This window comes from Furipterus horrens, unplaced genomic scaffold (assembly GCF_987537825.1).
Source record: "Furipterus horrens unplaced genomic scaffold, mFurHor1.1.pri manual_scaffold_13, whole genome shotgun sequence".
NCBI lineage: Eukaryota > Metazoa > Chordata > Mammalia > Chiroptera > Furipteridae > Furipterus > Furipterus horrens.
The window spans coordinates 53,000,144-53,022,962 of NW_028327183.1; the positions used below are offsets into that span (position 1 = coordinate 53,000,144).

The 22,819-nt window shown below is 41.9% G+C and overlaps 1 protein-coding gene and 1 pseudogene across 1 annotated transcript; one reads left to right on the forward strand and one right to left on the reverse strand.

Moving 5' to 3' along the window:
* Positions 1–2,028: 2,028 nt before the first annotated feature.
* On the forward strand, positions 2,029–20,633 carry LOC149995312 (uncharacterized). Its single transcript, XM_090259615.1, has 3 exons — positions 2,029–2,215; positions 7,342–7,468; positions 18,890–20,633. Exons 1-3 carry the CDS (start codon positions 2,183–2,185, stop codon positions 20,557–20,559), a joined length of 1,830 nt encoding a protein of 609 aa, XP_090115741.1. The 5' UTR covers positions 2,029–2,182; the 3' UTR covers positions 20,560–20,633.
* LOC149995313 (securin pseudogene) lies at positions 9,992–10,684 on the reverse strand (annotated as a pseudogene).
* Positions 20,634–22,819: the final 2,186 nt, after the last annotated feature.

Consider the following 22,819-nt stretch of genomic DNA (forward strand, 5'->3'; position numbering starts at 1 on the left):
ATATAACACACCTATCAGGTCGTTTTTTCCACTGCTCAAAATAGTTTTTGAACTTGAAGATTTTGGTGCCTTTTAGTGCACTTGTCATTTTTTGTTTCACCTCTTCCATATCAGCAAACGTTTCCTTTGTGGACGTTTTTCATCCAGGGAAACAAAAAAAATGTGACTTGGGGCCTAGATCAGGTGAATAGGGAGGGTGGAGCACAGGGGCCATCCTGTTTTTGGTCAAAAGCTGCTGAACATTCAGCATGGTGTGGGCAGGTGCTCTCGTAAATCACCGATCATGAAATGGGCAAATGTGTTTAAAGAGTCTTCAAAAAAATTCACTGAAATCAAATGCAGCTTCTCACAACGCCAGCTAGTATACTGGTACATATGTGTTTCCTAGAACACTCACCTTTTTCGTCGTCGGCAGCCGTCCGTCTCGAGAGACGATGGTATAGCTTCTTAAGAGTATCTGCACCGCCAGGAATGGCTGTGCAGTCCGACTCGGGAGTGACACGGTATCTGTCTCCTCCCGTGTTAAATCGACATCTTGCGATGACACTGGAGTGTCCTCTCCAGGGAAGCTGAAGCTACAGAGCCTGGGCAGGGTGATATGGAGGGTCTGCTGTTGCCCATGCAGCAGACCCACTCACCTTTTTATCTTATGCATTTTTGTTTGTGTGTTTCAAAACTTTTCCTACCTTTTTTGGTCATATTTATCACGTATATAATGGACCAGATCATTTGGTAAAATTTCCCAGATACTTTTTTTATTTTCATTCTTACCCTAGGGCATATTTACTGATTTTTAAGAGAGGAGAAGGAAGGGGGAGAGAGAGGTAAAGAAACATTGATGCGAGATAGAAATATCCTTTGGCTGTCTCTCGTACATGCCTGAACCTACAACCTAGGTGTGTGCCCTGACTAGGAATTGAAACCACCACCCTTCAGTTTATGGAATGATGCCCCTACCAACTGAGCTGCACTGGCCAGGGCCCAGATTCTTAAATGCAGGCGTACCTCCCTTTATTTGTATGTGCTATGCTGAGCTTCACGGATCATGCTTTTCATCATCACGAAAGCAAGATCCTTCACCTGAAAAAAGATTACAACTCGTTGAAGTCTCAGACGATGATTTGCATTTTTTATCAATGAAGTATTTTAAAATTAAGGTATGTATGTTATTATTATATGGCATCATGTTGTGGCACACTTAATAGTCTACAGTAGTATATCACATAAGCTTTAGATGCACTGGGGAACCAACAAATTCTTGTTCTGAGCTTTATGGGCATATTTGCTTGGTTGGTGTGGACCCCAGCCCAAATTGTCTTAGTGCAATGCCTGTAATTGCATGTCCTTGATGTTCTCAACATGCTCTCCACTGTTTGCAATAAATGTAAAATTAGAGCCAGAGGCACCAGATCAAATCCAGCTTTGACTCCAGCCCCACTGCTCCTCAGGCTGAACTGACACTTCTGATTGTATCAGGAACAGATGCTCTTAAGTATAAGTATCTGTTTTGTGACATTAACTTTACACAGTTTGTCCAACTGAGGCAGGATAGCGTTATGGACTTGAGCAGACTCCCCCAACTACGTTCCGCCTGAAGGAGCCAGATGCCAGATGGCCCGAATCAGGGAACAGGATGCCTGGCGGTTCAAAAGAGCAGATACTGAAGAAAGATATGCCAAACCTGCAATTAAAAGAACCCCGTGGGTGCACCGGAGACAGACGTGCCCTGCCAATGATCTCCACTGGGGAGAGCGGGCACTTGGTACATTTCGTGTATTCTTGGGGTATCTGACGCACTCCGGCAGTCAGCTGAGGAAATGCAGAATCCGGCCCTGGAGTGAAGGAACTACATTACCCAGAATTCCGGGCGTGAAATGCCACCGCACTGAGCCAATGAAGGCTCAGAAAGGGCGTTTCCGCTAGGCCACTTCCGTAGGGCGGGACTTCGGTAGTCCTCCTGGCGGGCATTTCGTCTTCTGTCAGATTTGTCTCAGGCGGTCCGGAGGATATTCCCTGAGTCCAGTTGAACAGGCCCCAGAGTGGCGGTCCCCGCCACACAGCCACGGGTCTGAGTCTTGGCGACGTTGCCCTGGAGACCGGCGCTGGGCCCGGGACTGGGACCGCCGTGCCCGGGGCCCCTTCCTCGCCCGCCGCTGCCGCCGCGCTCCGCCCTCAGAGTCGGATGGCGGCGGCCGCGCTGAGGCGCCCGACTGAGGTGAGTGCGCGTCCCCCGCGCCCTCACCGCCTCACCTTCCCGCGTCCCACGGCCCCGGGTGCGGGGCGCCTGTCACGTCCTGCATCACTGGCCCCGGCGTCCAGGCCCAGGGAGCGTTCCTGGGTGACACGTCCGACCGCGGTGGGAGAGAGTGACAGGCCGAGGAGCCCCGTAAACGAGAGCAGGGGCCGCTGGCCCGGGAGGACCCGGGAACCTGGGCTCCTGTCTGCGTTAAACAGCCAGAGACGGGATCACCTCCTGACTGAGCCGCACAGGGATTGTACCGCCGTCATGAGGGGCTTGGGGCCGGGAAGGTTGTGAAAGAGGGACTCAGGTTGGGTTAGCGTTTCCAAGCTTTTTAAATCCTGCTCAGAGAGAACGGACTGGAACGGGCTGATGAGGACAGTCGTCGCAGGGAGTTGAGTCCTTGTGCAATTTCACAGAGCTGCCTAAGGCAGTCCCAGAGGACAGCATGCCGGAGGTCACCAGCCTCCGGGGCTGGGCACGGATACGGAGGACACGTGCTTACCTGGGGCTGAATGGTGGTGGTCTGCGTCTTCCCACAGCTTTTGAAGGACGCAAAACCACTTACTTAAACAAGACAAGGAAAGGACAGGGTGTCCGAGGCTCTCCCTGGTGGTGACACAACCATATAGGTTTGGGATTATGGTGTCCTGGGACTCTCCTTAGTTTTGTTCCGTCTCTTGGCTCTGAAGACTCGACGAATCCCCCCAAACCTGTGTCCTGCGTGCGGGCTCAGGTAACACGAAGGTGCTTGCATTGGTTTACAACCATGTAAACAGACGTGGAAGGTTAACCCAGGGAGAGTCACCAGCTTGTGCAAGTGCTCGGAGGTGCCACGGAGCGGGGAATAGGTACCTCAGGTCTCCATTTTTGTGTGTTTAAAACAAACAGCAGGCAACTAGAATCAGACCTGTGAAGGGGCCGACTGATCATTTCTGCACCTGTTTGGGGGAGAATGAGATGTTTGGATGAGAGGAAGGAGTAGGTCTCCCCTGGGTGTAACGGGTTCCATCTCGCTGAGCAGTGGAGAACAGGTTGTGGGGTTAGAGCAGGAGGCAGGGAGGCGAGGAAGAAGCAACTGCTGTAATCCAGAGGAGTGCTGATGGACCAGAATTGTGTCCTAGGGATTAGGGGAAAAGTTTGGATTCTAGGTCAATTTTTAAAGAAGAGCCAAGTAGACTCTCAGACACTGTAGGTGATGCAGGAAAAGGGAGGAGATGGGGATGATTTTAGGAGTTTTGGTCTTAGCAGTTGAAGTGATGGACACTCTATCAACGGCTGGGGAAGCTGGTGGTAGGACCATTTTTCTTGGCAGTGTAAGAAGTTTCTTTTGGCCCTTTGAAGTGTCTGAGAAGTTTCAGAGAACAGTGAGTAGGGGCATCTGGTGGGCAGCTGGATACCCAGGTTTGGAAATCTGGAGAGGGATCCAGGAGGGAGATATCCAAAGGTTGTTGCTCATCTGAGGCTTTATCTAGCTGTGGGATCTATCAGAGGACTGCAGTTGTACTAAATCATTTTGAAATATTGTGTGGATCAGTGTAGAGCTGTGATGATGTTTAGGACTGAGTGCAGGATTTGGTGGCAAAGGTCAGAAAGACTTGGGTGCCTGCCCAGGAGTGGTTTCCCTTCTTTGTCACTTGAATGGGGTTGCTAAGTCTCACAAACACAGGTTAGTGAGAGTAATAGTGGCAACAGAGTGGGAAAGAGAGTGACCTCCCAGGTGACTAAGGCTTTTGTGGGATGAGTGGACATGAGGGTTCTTAAGGCAGAAGAGTGATGATTGAGAGGAGATGACTTTGAGGACAAAGCTCCTGCTTGTTTATTACCACGGAGACTCATCAGAACTTGGTGGTACACTTTGATGGGGTATGGAGTGTTTCCGTCTTGCTGGTAGATGACGTCTGGGGCGAATGTAGTCATCCTTGGGTGTCACTGTGTCTGAATGGGAAACAAATTGGACTGAGCACTTACGGAAGTTTTAGTGGAGAGAGGATGTTGTGGCTTCTGCAGCGCAGAAGTGGAATGGGGTTGTTCATATTTGAAATTAACGTGTGGTTCTGGGCGACTAACATTGAAGCAAAGATCAAAGGCAGTCAAGGAGGCCTTCAGAGCCTCATCGGAGGCTTCATCTAGCTGTGGGATCTAACAGGATTGCAGTTGTACTAAACATTTTCAACTATTTGAGCACTCTCTGTATACCATATACAAAGTACATGGGTGAGTCTGGAGAGATCCCCATAGTATGGAGCAGGAAGGTGGCACAGCTGAGGGAGTGAACCTGGGGTGTGAGGATGGGAAGGAGGCAGACATTCCACAATGGTGTGCACGGCCTGAGGAAGTGTGAGCAGAAGGTCCTGGGGACCTGGTGTGAGGACATCATGATGCGGCATAAGCCTATGTTTGACTGTGTTGGAGTCATGATTTGGGGGATTCAGTGGAATTGCTTAGCAGGAAGGATGAGGCTCTGCAGGCATGGCCCAGAGCTTAGATGGCATTTATTTGCTCCCACCCCTCCACCCCCCACTGTTGCTGCTGAGTGTGGTAACAGTGATGAATGGGCCTGTGAGCAGGTAGCGTCACTGGCCCCAGGGCCTTGTATGTCCTCTGAGGTGGGAAGCCCTGGAGTAGGATGAGCATGGGGAAGATGTATGAGGAGTAGGATTGTGGGTTCTTAGAGAGAGACTGTTCTTTTTTCATTTGTTTTGTTTATTTTTCAAACCATCAGTATCTCTCTGGAGAATGGCCATATCTGGCACCAGATTCCCTGGCAACTACTATCTGATTAGAGTGGAATACACGTCTCATGCCAGTTAGGGCTGGAATGACCCATCTCAGAGATAAAGGTTTCAGAGGCACATGGAACAGTCGAAAGTGCTACCTGTATAGATCCTAACCAATAAATAATCCTTTCATCTTGATTGATATAATTGGGCTGACCACCTCCCTATCAAAATTTTAGAAAGACATAACTCCATCTCTATTTGCTATGATATGTAACTTCTTCTGGAGCTGATTTAGTGCCCAAAGAATCTGGTACCAGGATGCCCAATTTTCCCTCGTTTTTTATAACATCAGACTGGTATTATATGAAGTTTGCAGCAAATGGAGCACCATGTCTGCATTTTGAAGTGAGGCTATTTGCTCATTTGGGCTGGTCCACTGGGGTTGCAGCTTTGCAGCAATTTTTTCTTTTGACGGAGTCAAGAGAGACTTCACTTTCTTCCTTCCATTTCTCCTTTTCTCCCTTTCTGTTCATCTTTCTGTTGATTCCTAAATCTAGCTTCACCAAGAAAAGCAGTTGAAAAATTCAAAGCAAAATGCTCCTACTCACCCACCTAAGAGAGGGACTAAAAAAAATTTGCTCATCCATCAGTACTGCAAGTTCCTTAACTGAATAGTGATAATTTCCCAGATGAATACCATAAAGATGTGCAACCTGGCCCCTTTCTCCCAATGATCCAGATTATATTTTGCATTAGCAGGAACTAGAAAAGTGCCGAAGTTAATTTTAGATTGGTTTTAGAGATATTGCACATGTACTGACTCATTTATCTCTTTGGTCCTTCTTGCTTTCTCATTATGGGGAGTTCCCATCAAAGTCCACCTTCCTAAAGGCACACCTTCTGGGTTGATATGTCAGTAAGCCATCCAGTTCATATAGGAAGTGAAGTGCAGCTGTGGGTATCATGGGGACTAAGATGCTAAAGGGTCTGAGTGCTGTAGAACTATATAAATACAGGGGAGAGATTTTTCAGAGTTGTTATTGATTGGGTGCTGAGAAGTTATTAAGTTCTAAGAATGGCTTATTATACTTGGCTTATTCAGAGGAGTTAAGCCACAGATATCTATTGGGAGCCATTTCTGCATTTAGAGTCATCTGCTGAAACCCTGTCCATCCCCATCTCTTTCCTTTCTCCCCAATTTCCTGCTTCCTCCCACCTCCAGGTTGTCAGATATAGGATACTGTCAGGACACTTTCCAATTGAACATCCGTAGGAGCCCCATATGGGATGTCTTTATTGAATCACACATATTCCCAAGTTCACATAAACTATTTTCCAAGAGAAAAGAACAGTGTCATTATGTTGTGCGGATCTGGGAACAAGCAGACTTGGGATGTAATGAGAAACCTATTAGGCTGATTGGCTCTGTAACTAACAGCTTCTACTCTTTGAAAAACCTATGGTTTTTCTTCAGATTGGGAACGTCAGGGAGGCATGAACTGTTTGGGGGGTAGGCTCACCCCAACATTATTATGTTAAACAGAAAGTGGCTTCATCAGCTAGGATTTTAAGGGGGAAAAATGGTGCCATATATATGGTGTCCATTTTTTAACCATATAATTAGCACTCATGAACTCTTTACTCATCCTAACTCCCAAATGAATCATCTGATGAACAGAACCTTGTGCATGAAAAGTGCCCCACCAATTGTCCAATGACTGTTTTATTACTGCAGATTTGTAACCCCCTGGGACCAGGTGTGGTTTGGAATTCAACATTTTTTTCGGATTTTAGAAAAGCTCTGAGGTGCCTATGCTGTATGTTACATCACACCTCCAGTGGGGTCTGGGGCAGCACTCCATAATCAAACACATTAATATTTCTGCCAAAAAGCTAGTATCTCACTAAGTGGGAGAGATAAATATCATTAGGCTGATGAATGGTTATTGTTTAGGTCAGAAATAGTCCAGGTGAATGAATGTTGGAGACTTCTTTTGGTTCAACCTAATACAAGGGCAGGCAAAAGTAGGTTTATAGTTATTTGAATGGAAAAAGACATGCAGGTTATGATTATTGCAATAGCTTTATCAACTCAAAAATGTCACAGTGCAACTGTAAACCTACTTTTGCTCCCCTGTATAATGAGTCTTACAATGGGTCCAGGAAGATTTTGCTACTAGTTGAAGCTAAATTAAATTTAAGCAGAAAGTTTCAGTTTGCAGAGAGGTTTTGAGTTTTGGGATTTCTGGTGGGTGACTTGCCCTCGTATGTCAGAAGGCATTTCTGGTAACCAAATTTTACTTGTTGAATGGTGTGTATGTAAGGGCAATAGATGGGGGGGGGGAGTTGTTCTTGTTTCATTTATATTAACCCTGTCAGGCTGGTGTGACCTTTGAGGACGTGGCCATCTGCTTCTCCCTGGATGAATGGCACCTCCTTGATGAAGCTCAGAGAGGCCTGTACCTGGATGTGATGCTGGAGAACTTTGCACTTACGTCCTCGCTGGGTAAGGCCCTCACGCTACACAGTGACCTGGACTTGACTTTGCCTTTCCTTCTGCCCCTCTTTTTTTCCAGTGGGCGATCTGTCCTTACATGTGGACTGTGGGCGGTGCTTGCTTCCCCAGTTTTTTGGGTGGTTACTGTTCTTGGTAGGGCTGGTTTCTTTGCACTGCCCTCTTCTCTCCCTGTAGTCCCAGCACCTGTTGTACTGAACCCACAATGGGCAGGATTTGAAGTAAGATGTCTTGCAGGGAGCCTAATGGATTCCACCATGACTGTGAGGAAAAGCATATTTTTACATTTCTGATGCTTATTTTCATATGATCTTTTGAAAAATATCTGTACATCCTAAGTCCATTTTTTAACCATATCTTGTTTATTTTTGCTGATGAGTCTTTAAAATTTTGTGTATATTTTATATATTAACTTCTTTTTTAAAATTTTATTTGTATTGTTTTTCTATTACAATTGTCCTACTTTTAACCTCATTGCTACCCCCACCCAGCCCACCCCTTCTCCCACAGTCCATCCCCACTTTGTTGTCGTGTCCATGGGTTATTTATACTAGTTTCTTTACTTTATATATTAACTTCTTATCAGATATAGGTACATGTCTTTTTGTATTTGCTTAATTTTGCTTTGCATATATTGTGTTTTCTTACAAAGTAGGTTTGTGGAAACCCTGCATTCAGCAATTCTATTGGTACCACTTTTTGAGCAGTCTTAGTATACAGTTAGCATTTTTTAGCAATCAAGTATTTTTAATTAAGTTGTGTATATTTTTAAAGACATACTACTATTGCATCATTAAGAGTATACAGTATAGTGGAACCAGAACTTTTATTATTCACTGAAAATCAAAATATTCACGCGACACCTCATATTGTGAAATTCGCTCTATTGTGGTGGCCTCACCTGAGCCCACAGCATCTCCAACAGATAACTGTATATTTCCCCCACCCCAGAGATTGCATTTTCGTTCTGTTAGTTTTTGTTTGCTTTACAGAAGCTTTTTTGTAAGGTGTAGTCTAGATTGTCTATTTTGACTTTTGTGGCTGTTGTGTTGGTGTCATATCCAGAAAGTGCCGACACTAATCTCACACAGCTTTTTTTCTAATTGACTTCTAGAAATGTAGGTATTTAGCTCCTATATTTAATTTTTAATCCAGTTGGAGTTCATGTTTATGAGTGGTGTTAGATAGGGGTCCAGTTTTGTCTTATATGGAAATATCCAGTTTTACTGACAGCATTCATTGAAGAGACTGTGCCTTCCCACATATGTGTGGTTTTTGTTCTAATATGTTTTTTTTTTTTCCTTTACTAACTTTGGCCTCTGTTTCTTCTTGTTTGTCTCATTTTCTGAGGTGCAAAGTTAGGCTGTTCATTTGAGATTGTTGGTTAATGTGGGCATTCATCTCTATAAAAGTTGCGCTTAGAACTCTGTTTTCCATACCTCATACATAATCATTCGTAGCTTGTGTTTTCATTTACGTTTGCCTCTAGATGTATTTGAATTCTCTTTTGATTTTTTTCTTTGACCTGTTGATTTTTCACAAATGTGTTGTTTAATTTCCACGTATTTGTTAATTTTTCATCTTTTTTGACAGTGAAATTCATTTCTACATTCATACCTTTGAGTCAAAAAAGATACTTGACCTAATGTGATCTATGTAGAGACTGTCCCACATATACCTGAGAAGAATCTGTATTCTACCCTGGCTGGTGTGGCTCAGTGGATTGAGCACTGGCCTGTGAACCAAAAGGTTGTTGGTTCAATTCCCAGTCAGGGCTCATGCCTGGGTTGCAGGTCAGGTCCCTGACTGGGGGCGACGAGATGTGGCCAAGTGATGTTTTTCTCTCATATCAATGTTTCTCTCCCTCTCTTTCTCCCTCCCTTCCCCTCTCTCGGAAAATAAATAAATAATCTTTATAAAGTAAAAATAAAGCATGTGCCTTCCCTATGATCTAGCAGTTTCACTCCTAATTTTAAAAAATAAGTAACTAAAAGAGTCTGTATTCACCTGCATTTGGATGTAATGTTTTGTATGTCCATTACATTTTTTCTCTAAAGTGTAGTTTAACTTCAACGGTTTCCTCTTGCTTTTTTGATCAGGCTGGCTTACCGACTGTTGAAAGGTTAGTATCAAGGTTTCCTACTACTCTTGGGTTGCCTTTTCTGCCTTCAGATCTAATGATATTTACTTAATATTCATAGATGCTCTCATGTTGGATGAATAATATTTAAAATTGTTATATCCTCTTGAAGAATTGACTCCTTTTATAATGACTGTTGTCTCTTGTGACAGTTTTTGAATTAGTCTGTCTTGTCTCACAGAAGTATAGCTACACCTGTTCTCTCTTAGTGTCGTTTGCATGGAATATTTTTTCCATTTCTTTACTTTCAGCCTATTTGTTCCCAAATGTGAAGTGTGAAGTGAGTCCCTTGTAGGTAGCGTCTGTTGTGTTTTGTGTTTTTATTCCTTCAGCCAGTCTGTCTTTTTTTTTTTTCTGTTAAAGAATTGCTTTATTAATGCAAACTGTTAATACATACACACAGACTATAAAGCACTAAGAAACTTAAATCTCCACATCATAGCACACAGGCGGTGGCAATTCAACATCCAGAGTCAACAGAATGCTGGAGGGAGACTGCAACGGATCAGACTCCCACGGAGGAGAGGGCATCTTCAGAGGTGGGGGGGGGGGCGGAGGTGTAACAGCCTTTCAAGCTTCCTCTCCTCATCCAGGATCATGAGAGGCACTCCGTTCAAGGGGAGCTGGGCGATCTGGTGTTCTTCAGGCAGGTCGAAACTCTCAAAGTCTAGAGGATTGAAGGGAGAGAATTTTTCTATTTCTGGGTAGGTGTCATCTGAGGCAGGAGCAGAGCTTTTTCCTTTTAACAGTCTTCTCCGTCACTTTTTTAGTGGGGAAAGCTGTCTGTTTCTGTTTGAGAGGTCCATTAGTCTTTACTGACTTTTCTGTAGCTCTGTTGACAGTTCCCAAAGCCTTTCTGGGAGCTTTAGGTAAGGCTGGTGGAGCATCAAATATTTTGCCAACATGTGGTATTGAAACCTGAGGTCTCCCATCTAAAGCTTTGACTGAAGGCCGGGACCCCAGCCTCAGCTGGTCCTTAGGAGTAGCACGAGTGTCTGGTTGTCCGTTTTCCTTATCCACAAAAATCACAGTAGCCATTCTGGATTAAGTGAGGATCAACAGCCAAAATCACCTAAGCCTCAGCTTCTGTCTTTTTTTTTTTTAAACTGAATTTGTTGGGGTGACATTGGCTAATGAAACCAAACAGGTTGCAAGTGTACAACTCAATAAAACATCATCTGCATACCACATCATGGTTCTTCACCCAAAGTCAAGACTCTTTCTGTCCCCACTTATCCCCCCTTTTGCCCACTTCCACCTCCTTCCACTCTTCTTTTTCTCTGGCTGTCAGTATATTGTTATTCATGTCTGTGTCACATATACATTTTTTTCTTAATTCCTTCACCATTTTTTTTTACCAGCCCTTTAAACTCCTTCTTCTCTGACAGCTGTCAGTTTTATGTATCTATGCTTCTGTTTTTATTTCGTTTCTTACATTATTTTGTTGATTAGATTCCACATGGAAGTGAGGCCATAAGGTGTTTGTCTTTCTCTGATTGCCTTATTTCACTTAGCATAATAATTTCCAAATCTACACTCTGTCTTTTGATTGTAGAATTTATTTAAGGACCTTCTCTTGAGATCTTCTGCACTGTTTTTTGGCTCTTTTGCAGTTCCCTTGTTTCTGTTTTTCTCTTCCTGTCTTTTATGATTTGATAATTTTTCCTAGTAGGCTTTGATTTCTTTTTTGTTTCTTATATAGGTTTTTGTGTGTCGTTTCCATGAGGAGCATGTAAAATAAATCATACTCTTAAAAATCTGTTTTAACCAAATAAGAGCTTCAATTGCATGTAAATATTTTACCTTGTATCTCCTCCATACTATAGCATTTTATGTTTCTGATGTCATAATTCACATCTTTTTATTTTGTGCATTTATTAACAAATTACTGTGACTGTCATAATTTTTAATACTTTTAATTTTGAACCTTTATAGCAGAATTATATATTGTATATTCTACCAATACAGTATTACAGTATTGTGAATTTGATTCTTTTCTCAGATTTACCAGTAAGTTTTACACTTTTCTATGTTCTTGTGTTTTTATTTAGTAATCTTTCCTTTTAGCTTGAAGAATATTTCTTGTCATTTCTAACAAGTCAGGTTAAGTGGCAGTTTACTTCCTCAACTTTTGTTTGTCTGAGAAACTATTTCTTCTTGTTTCTTCAGGACAGGTTTTCTGGGTATAATGTTCTTGGATGGCAATTTTTTGTTTGTTTGTTTGTTTGTTTTAGTGTTTTGACGTAATGACCTGGTTTGCTTATAAGCCTGGATGGTTCTTGCCGAGAAGAGCTCTTTTATTGTTATGGGTTTATTTCCTTGTGTGAGAAGAGTTTCCTTTTGTGCTTTCTAAACTCTTTTGCTGTTATTTTTGACACTTTCATTAAATGTGTCTTGGTGAACTCCTCTTTGCATTGAATCTGTACAGGGACCTGTGAGAATCATGAACTTGGATAATCACATCTCTAATTAGATTTTAGATGTCAGTTTCCAGCTTATTTCTGTAAATAAAGTTTCTATCTTTTCACCTCCCTTGCTGTTTTCCTTCCGGCTTCCCTTCCTGTTCTCTCTCACTCTCCCCCCTTATTCTGGAACCCCATAATGCAACTATAGATTAACTTAATGGTGTTCAGTAATTCAACTGGGCTGTCTTTACTTGTTTCTTCTTTTTTTTCTCTTACATGGATGATTTCAAATGAGCTGTGTTAGGAAAAAAAGAAAGAGCTGTCTTAGAGATCACCTATTTTTTCTGCTATTTGGCCATGTGTGATTTTGAAACTTTGCATTGCATTTTTTCACTTTATTCATTTTATTCTTCAACTTGAGAATTTCTGTTTGATTCTTTTTTATGATTTGTGTCTCTCTCAACTACTCCTTCTGTTCTTATATTGGTTTCTTTATTATGTTGAAGTTATCAAAATTAAGTATTTTAGATTTATTGTCTGGCCATTTGTAGATCTCTCCTTTTTTGGGGGGGGTGTATACAGCATGGGAAGGATATGATCTTTTTTTGGTGGTCTCATGTTTTTTGTATTTGTATTTTTTATTTATTTATTTTTACAACTATTTTATTGATTTATTTTTTTAGAGATAGGGCAAGGGAGGGAGAAGGAGAGGGAAAGAAACATTGCTGTGCCAGAGAAACATGGATTGGTTGCTTCTCACACAGCCCCAACCAGGCATGTGCCCTGACTGGAAATGAAACCAAGGATCTTTTGGTTTGTGGACAACGCCCAAGCCACTGAACCACACCAGTCAGGGCTCATATTTCCTTTAGTCTAATGTTGAAGTCTCCCCATTTGTGAACCAGTTACTCCTTGCACTCTATTGACTAATTCTGGTTAGAGAAAATCTCCACCTGCATGTGGATGCGAGGGTTCTGACTGGGTGGGGTGTTGTGTTTCAGGCTTGGGAGAAGTCACAGCAACCTCATCACTTTGGTGTTCCATGAGCTGAGGTCAGAGTAGTGAAGAATGTAGGGATTTTCAGTGGCTTTGGCAGGATTTTTCCTCAATGGCAGTATTGGTTTGTGGAGTTTGAGGTGCATACACCTCTGGGAAAACACTGATCTCTTTTCTACTATTGTGGAGGTTGTGGTCAAGGGGATTCCTCTTGAAATCCATGCCTATGAACTCTACAGCGTCCTCTGATGTGCAAATTCTGGAGAGTTTTCAGATGTTTCAGAGCCTCCTGAGGATTGCAGCAACAAAGTTCACCAGGGTTTTCCATAGAACGGTATCTTCTCTAGCACAAGCAAACTGGCTGACAGAGCTAGCCGCCACCCTTGTTTTGGACCCTAATTATTTCCACACATCTTTGCACACCTAGTCTCCACATTCATACTTTCTGTTCAGGTCTCCCTTTTTGCTCCCCTGCATTTCTCTTTGTTTTAATTGGACTCTCATTCCTTTACCTCATTGCTGTATTTGTTTGTGTATAGCTGTCTACTTGTTCTTGGAAGGGGGGTGAATTCTGATCTCCTACTCTGCCATCTTGCCGATGTCACTCACATAGGTCTTTTTCCTGTGGTCTGTTCTGTGCTGCATTGCCTACCATAGTGCTGGCCATTTATGCACCTAGTTTCTCCCTGAGGAAGTGTATTATGTGTATCCCATGTAATGACTCAATTGGGGAAGAGTCTTTCTGTGCATCTTAGGAGGGACATGACTCCATCCATGGCAGGGTGGGCTCAGAGGGAGTCTTGCCTTGGTCAATGACTATTGGTGAAGATTTGACATTACCACTAACGTCATAACTGGAAACTCCAGCTGTTAGAACAGTGTTTTGTTACCATTGCCAGTGCCCACACCCTAATCTACTTGTTTTTTCTCATTGTTGACACTTTGCAAAATAGTCAGTTCTAGGAATTATTATTTCTACTTAGACTTTCTGCTCATGAATAATCTTTACTTCTGTAAACCTTGCACCTCAACCACTTCTCTCACAGGTCTCTCTGTATTGCTCTCCAACTGTGATCCATGCCTGCTGCGCGTTACAGTGCGCACGTACCTTTATGTTGACCTTGATAGGATCTGTTCTGCTGCAGTTGGTTTTCATGGCTTTGGGTACATCCCCATTCTTCTACCTAGCCTCATGTCACCAGCAGAAACACTCCTGCAGGAAGCCATTGGCAGAGGGACCACTTGGAGACCGTGCCTCTTTTCCTTGTGTCCCATCCTATGCTTGTGAAGTTTCCACCATTTACTGACCTTAAGGATTGAGTAATGTCCAATAGCCATTTATTGACCTTAATGATTAAGCAATGACAACAGCCATTTCCTCAGAGCCAAACTCACATGTCTTGAATCATTCTATATTTTCTACCTAGATGTGACAGATGGACATTTATAATGAGAAGAACCCTTCCCTATAAGATCCACATTACTTCATTAGCATTTCTTTGTGTACAGGATGTTGCTGTGAAGCAGAGGCTATGGAGGCACCCATTGAACAGAACATTTCTGTAAGGGTGTCACAGGCAAAGAATCCCAAGGTGTCTTTGTCTTCTCAGAAATGCCACCCCTGTGAGAGTTGTGCGCCAATCTTGAGAGACATTTTTCACTTGGTTGAGCAGCAGGGAACACAACACAGCCAGAAACCGTTGAAGTGTGGGGCATGTGCACAACAATTTTATTTCAGTGCAAATTCTCACCAGCACGAGGAGCAGTACATGAGTAAGAAGTCTTTTATATGCAGAACCGACAGAGTCTCTCCTGCAAAGAGCAGCAATTTTCACATATCAAGGAAAAGTCTTATTACCAAAGACTTTGGGAAGAACTTCTCAGAAAATCTCCAGAGAAAAGCTACTCAAATTAGCACCAGGCTAAATAAAATTTCTATGTTTGGAGTGACTTTTCAAGGAAGAAAAAATCATGACACCTGGAGAGAATGCAAGAAAGCCACTGTTCGTAAGCACACTCTCGTAGAGCTCCAGGGTGTCCATAATGGAAGACAGTGTTCTGTGTGCTCTGAATGTGGAAAATATTTTACCACCATATTTGGCCTCCGTTGTCATGACAGAGTTCACACAGGAGAAAGACCTTATGAGTGCAGTGAGTGTGGAAAGTCTTTTACCACAAGCAGTAGCCTTGGAAAACATCGGAGGTGGTCCGTTTTGTCTAATAGAATTATAAATATCTTGTCCCTCTTTATTTTCAGCCTGTTTGTGCCCATAAAGGTGTAGTGCCGCTTGTAGGCAGCATATACTGAATCTGGTTTTTTAAAATTCTCTTCAATCACTGAAAATCTTGTTTGAAGAATTTGTTTTAGAAGCTACTATTGCCACTTCTTCATTGATTTCTGGTTCTTTTGTAGTTCGTTTGTCTTTTATTCTTGTGGACTTGCTTTGTGATTTGATGATTTTGCTTCTTTAAAAAAAAATTATTTATTTATTTTTAGAGAGGGACTAAGAGAGGGAGAGAAACATTGATGTGTGAGAGATAACATTGATCAGTTGCCCCTCACACACCCCCAACTGAGGACCTGGCCCACAACCCAGGCGTGTGCCCTGACTGGGAATCAAACCAGCAGCCTTTATAGTCTGCAGGCTAGTGCTCAGTTCACTGAGGCACACCAGCCAGGGCTTTTTTGTTTTTTAGATTTTATTTTTCAAGAGAGAAGAAGGGAAGGAGAAGGAGAGGGAGAGAAACATCGATGTGCGAGGGATATATTGATTGGTTGCTTCTCACACGCTCCAAACTGGGACATGGCCCACAACTCAAGCATCTGCCCTGACTGGGAATAGAACTGGTGATCCCCCGGTTCACAGGGTGAACCCCCTCAACCCACTGAGCCACATCAGCCAGGGCTGATTTGATGATTTTTGTGTAGTGGTTTGACTCTTTTCTTTTGTATATCTAGTATATACTTTTTGCTTATGATTTCCAAAAGACTTACTTAAAAAGCTCATACTCTTTACAATCTATCTCTTTAAAAAAAAAATTATTTATTTATGTTTAGAGATAGGGGAAGTGAAGGAGAAAGAAAGGGAGAGAAACATCAATGTGTGAGAAAAACATCGCATGCACCCCAACCTGGGACCAGCCTGCAATCCAAGACCAGCCACAACCTAGGCATGTGCCTTGACTGGAATCGAACCAGCATTCTTTTGCTTTGCAGTACAATGCTTAACGAACTGAGCTACCCCGGTCAGGGCATAGTCTATCTTATTTTGAAAACACTTTCAATTGCATGCATAAATTCTACTTTTTGAATCTCTGCCACACATCTCTTTATATGTTTTTGATATCACAAATCATACTTTTTCATATTTATCTGTTAAGGTACACAATGTTAGCTTTGTTATTTTTACCAGATTTAATTTTTAACCTTTGTAAATAGAGTTATGTAATGTACATTTCACCAATCCAGAGTTAACAGTATAGTGAACTTGATTTTATTGTCAATTTAATACTGAGATTTACACTTTCCTATATATTTGAGTTTTTATTTAGTATTCTTTCATATCATCTTCAAGAATTTTTTTTTAGTAAATGTTATAAGTCAGGTTGAGTCTCAGTGAAGTTCCTTAGCTTTTGTTTGTCTGGGGAAGTATTTACTTCTGAAGAACCTGTTTCCTAGATAAAATATTGACGGTTTCCAGTTAGTGTTTTGGATATTATTTTATTTTCTCCTAGTTGGCAAGTTTTGTTTGGAGGAATCTACTGATAACTGTAAATAGGCATTCCCCAGTGTGTAAGGAGTTTACCTTGTTTGTACTTTCACAGTTCTATTGGCCTTTGATTTTTTCAAAAAAGATTTTATTTATTTATTTTTAGAGAGCTAGGCAGAAAGGGAGAAAAGGAGGGAGAGAAACATCAATGTGTGGTTGCCTCTCACGCACCCCCAACTGGGGACCTGGCCCACAACCCAGGCACGTGCCCTGACTGGGAATCAAACTGGTAATCCTTTGGTTCGCAGGCCGGCACTCAATCCACTGAGCCACACCAACCATGGCTGCCTTTGATTTTTGACACTTTCATTTTATTGTGTCTTGGTGAAGTCCAATTTGTACTGAATCTGTATAGGGACCTGTGAGAATGCATGCACTTGATTATTCACATTTCTTTTTCAGACTTTGGAAGTCAGTCTTCGGGGTTTTTTGTTTTTTTTAAAATAAATGTTCTACTTTACTTTCTCCTTTACCTCCTTTCCTTCTCTCTGTGTCTGCCCCACCCACCCACACAGTGTTTCCTGGGATTCCCATAATGTAAATATATCAGTTATCTTGATGGTGTTGTTTAATTTACCTCCCTGTATTTTTAAAACTTATTTCCCTTTTTTATTTCTCTGCACCTGGATACTTTTAAATGACCTGTCTTTGACATGACATAGTCTTTTGTGTCTGCTTTTGATTCTCTTTATTGTATTTTTAATTTTGTTCATTGTAATTTGTCAACTCCAGTGTTTCTGTTTTATTATTATTTAATTTTTCTTTCTCTAATTTCTTTTCTTTTTGTGTTGGTTTCTTAAGTTGGTTCTATTTATATTTTCTGGAGGATAGTGGATGTTTTTAAAAGTAAATATTTTGGATTTCTTATTAGGCTGTATGTAGATCTTCATTTGTTTGATATGTTTTCTTTGTTATGTCCTTGTTTTTAGTATTTTTTAAAATACTGTTTGGATGTCTGCATTTGATAAAGGAGTTACTCCTTTCAGCCATATGGATCAATTCTTGACTAGTGAAATAGATTCATCTGCATGTGGATTCAATGCAGATTGAATCTGCAACCTTAGCACATCAGGTTGACACTAACAGACTGAGCTCCCTGGTCAGGACTAATTTCCTGTTTGTCATAACTAGATTCTTTTCCCCTACCTATCGTTGATTTGTTTTAGGATACCTTTCTCCTTGCTCTGGGAAAAGGAAGAATTCTCGTATTTCTTGTTCTCCCATCTTGCTGAAGTCACTTACACAGATCATTTTCCGTGGTCTCTTCTGTGCTTTGTTCTACCACAGTGCTGGCCATCTGCCTCTTTAGGTTCCCTGCTAGAATTTATGTCATCTGTATTCCATTCAGTGGCTCAACTGGGATTAAGGGGGAGAATCATTTGTGCAAAAACAGGACTCCATCCATGGCATGGTGGACTCAGAGGCGGTCTTGCCTTGGCAATGGGCTGCTGGAGACAGTTTGATGCCAGGGCTTTGTTCAGGTTAAAACAAGGAACCCATTTTGTTGGACAGTGTTTTGATACCATTACCAGGTCTCACCTCATCTACTTGTTCTTGGTTATTGTTGACACTTTGTAAAGTACTCATCTTGAAGTTATCATTTCTACTTGGATTCCCAGCCCATGGTAGACCTTTCCCTCTCTAAACTTTGTACTTCAACCATTTCTCTTACATGTTCCTTTTTACTTCACTGCAACTTTGGTCCATGCCTGCAGAGCCTTGGAGTGCGCACATATGATATTGACCCTGTACATCAATTGATGTTTATGAGTTTGAGCTCATTCAAATTATTCTATACTCCCTCACATCACCAGCAGGAAAGTCCTATAGGAAGCCATTTATGGGGGAACCACTAATAGACCCTGTCTCTCTTCTTTGTGTCCTATACTATGTTTCCGTCTCTCCTTTGGTGAGGTCTCCGCCATGACTGACCTTTGGGGCCAAGTAATGTATAACAGCGCTTTCCTTCAGAATCTGACTAACTTGTCTTGAATATCATTTCTTAGAATCCTGGCTAGCTGTGACAGATGGCCATTTATGATGAGGATATTCCTTCTCTATAAGGTCAACCTATACTTCACCAGTGTTTCCTTTTGTTAAGGGTGCTGCTGTGGAGCAGAGGATGTGGGAACACCAACTGAACAGAACATTTCTGGTGGAGTGTCTCAGGCAAAGAATCCCAAGGTAGCTTTATCTTCCCAGAAGAACCACCCCTGTGAGAGTTGTGGGCCAGTCTTGAGACACATTTTCCACTTGGTTGAGCAGCAGGAAACACAACATAGCCCGAAAGAGTTGAGGTGTGGGGCATGTGCACAACGATTTTATTTCAGTGGAAAGTGTGATGAGCAACAGGAGCATCATGTTGGTGAGAAGCCTCTCGTAAGAGGTATGAACAGCATCCTACTTGTGAAGGACTGCAATTACAATGTGTCCCATAACCTTTTTACCTGTGGAGAGATTGGGCAGGACAATCTTACCATATCACAACATGCCCAACAACAGTCTTCTCACACCAGGGACAGGCCAAATGAAATTTCAATGTCTGAGGTCATTATTCAGAAAAGAAAAAATCATTACACCCAGAGTGAATGTAAAAAAGCCATTGGCTGCAGCCACACTTTGCTTCAGAACAAGGTTCTTTGTACCGGAAGACTGTCCTTTGTGTGTCGTGAATGTGGAAAATATTTTACCAGAATTTCTAGTTTTAATTATCATCAGAGAGTTCACACAAAAGAAAGGCCTTATAAGTGCAGTGAGTGTGGAAAATCTTTTACCAGTCAAACTCCCCTACGTTATCATCAGAGAGTTCACTCTGGAGAAAGGCCTCATGAGTGCAGTGAATGTGGGAAATCTTTCATCCAAAAGCAAGCACTACAATGTCATCAGAGAGTTCACACTGGAGAAAGGCCTCATGAATGCAGTGAATGTGGGAAATCTTTTACCAGACTCCATCACCTTCATTATCATCAGAGATGTCACACTGGAGAAAGGCCTTATGAGTGCAGTGAATGTGGGAAATCTTTTACTAGTCGTAGTGACCTCCGTTATCATGAGAGAGTTCACACAGGAGAGAGGCCTTATGAATGCAGTGAATGTGGGAAATCTTTTACCAGAATCCATCACCTTCGCCGTCATCAGAGAGTTCACACCAGAGAAAGGCCTTATGAGTGCAGTGAAGGCGGGAAATCTTTTACCAGTCATAGTGACCTCCATTATCATGAGAGAATCCACACAGGAGAAAGGCCTTATGAATGCAGTGAATGTGGGAAATCTTTTACCAGGATCCATCACTTTCACCGTCATCAAAGAGTTCACACCAGAGAAAGGCCTTATGAGTGCAGTGAAGGCGGGAAATCTTTTACCAGTTGTAGTGACCTTCGTTATCATGAGAGAGTTCACACAGGAGAAAGGCCTTATGAATGCAGTGAATGTGGGAAATCTTTTACCAGAATCCACCACCTTCGTCGTCATCAGAGAGTCCACACGGGAGAAAGGCCCTATAAATGCAGTGAATGTGGGAAATCTTTTACCAGAATCCATCACCTTCATCGTCATCAGAGAATTCACACCAGAGAAAGGCCTTATGAGTGCAGTGAATGTGGGAAATCTTTTACCACTCGTACTGACCTCCATTATCACCAGAGAGTCCATACAGGAGAAAGGCCTTTCAAATGCAGTGAATGTGGGAAATCTTTTACCAGAATCCATCACCTTCATCGTCATCAGAGAGTTCACACTAAAGGAAAGCCTTATAAGTGTAGTGAATGGTGAATGTGGGAACTCTTTTACCATTATGCATAACCTTCATTGTCATCAGTGTTCACACTGGAGAAAGGACTTACGAGTGAAGTGAATGTGGGAAATCTTTTACCAATACCAGGAAACTTCGTTTTCATGAGAGAGTTCACACTGGAGAAAAGTCTTATGAGTGCATTGAATGTGGATAATCTTTCTACAGTAGCACTGGCTTTTGTTGATACAAATTTTACACTGGAGAAAGGCCTAATGAATGCAGGGAATGTGGAAAATCTTTTACCACTAATACTGTCTTTCGTTATCATTAGATATTTCACACAGGAGAAACGCCTTATGAGTACAGTTAATGTTGGAAATCATTTAGCCAGTATTTTAATCTCCCTCCACAGAAGAGTTCACATGGCTAGAAGGTCTTAGATGTGCAAGAAATGTACTATTTTGGTTTTCTTAAAACAAATTTTTGGTTTTAACAATACAATAGGAACCTTTTAAGCTTTGTTTTATTTAAATTGAATCTCATACATCTAATCGTCAACAGTAAGGAGATTTCCCCATACATTTGTTTTATGCAAGAAGCATTCCTTCTGTGTTGCACTTTCTAGTTTACCCAGGTGTCTTGCCAGAGCTATGTGACTGCATATTTCTGTTGCTGGCTTATTTTCACCTGTACCACTTATAAGGTTCACACAGATTACATCAGTCACCAGCCTCACGTGCTCACAGACAGTCATTGTTCTTTGATTTGTTGGAGAAAATTATAGAGTTGCCTTAGTGTTTGTTTAAGTCTTTATTCCTTTCACTCTTACTTGTTGGCGCATTGACCTGACTCAGTATTGGCCCAGAGAACATCATCTGAGTTCAGCTGTCAGCTTGCAGAAGGACTTCCTTTTTCAGGGACATGCTTTTCCTAGGTATCAGGGATAAATTTTTGAATGTCCAAGCCTCCAGTGCAAAAACTGCAAAGCTCATCTCCATTTGATTTTTTAAATAATGAAGCCCCTTTTTTAAAGTCTTGTTTAATCTTGGGTGTTCTGTTTACTGTATAGGGTACTTTATAAGCAGGTATGGGCATTACAAGCATGAAGAGGTGAAAAATACGTTTCAAACTTCCTCTGCTTCCATTGGGACAATTTGGTGCAGAAATCAACTGTTTTTCCCAAATTTGCATCACTGCCAATATTCATTTAGGTAAGATGTAGGCTCTTTAGTATTCCTGTGAAGGCTAGATGCAAAGAGTTTTAGGAGATACAGAGATCACTCCAAAGAGGGGTTACCTAAGACAACCGCTAGTACATCTAGAAGCAACATGAATTTTTTCCTTGTTTGCAAGGATGCCACTGCTATTGAAGGCAATCTCTGGCCCAGTTCTTGCAAAGGGCCATGTGCCAAAATGTCTGCAATTCCGTGAGTGATGGTGACTGGTTGGAGCATCATGGAAGTTAGGGGAAACTGTGATTGCAACAGAAGCACTGGCCTAATAGGGTATGCAGGAGACTGCAGTGAACTACATGGAATGTGCCCCTTCTGAGCGTGCATCCAGAAATGTTTCTAAGAGAAAGACTGTAGGATTGGTGTGTACACTAATCTCAGGATCTGCAGAATGTTTTATCTTCTGTTCACTCAGTCATTGTCACTGAATATAATCAAAAGCTTTTGTGTGGCTGGCCAACTTGTTCAGTTGGTTAGAGTGTCATCTTGATATGACAAGGTTCTGGGTTCATTCGCTGGCATATACAAGAAGCAACAACTGAATGCCCATGTAAGCACAACAAATCCATGTTTTTGTCTTTCCCTCTGTAAAATAAATGAATAATTTAAAAATGTGTAGATTTCTGTCACCTCTCAGATGTTCACGTCAGATCCTCTGGTGCCCTGTCAAAAACAAAAAAGTTTTAAACAGGAAACCTATATTTGATTGGTGTGGCTTTTTTGACCCAGCCAGCATTCCTGTTGGTTTGAGTGAAAGTTTTTTTTGTTGGCTGTATTTGCTGTCACTGAGGCAAAGTCTGTCCCAGAGTGCATGAGAATGTCGCCAGCTGGGGATGTGCAAAAGGCAACCTATCAATGTATGTATTGCACATTGATATTTCTCTCCCTCTCTTCCTCCCTTCTCTAAAAACAAATAAAATCTTTAAAAAGATATTTAAAAGATGGTTTTTGCATTAGAATGAATTTTTAATATTTTTAATTCTTTTCATATACTTTATTTTAACCTCCAGTAGTAATATTCTCCATCACTTTTAGAAGTCCAGTCATTTGATAATACAATGAGCCC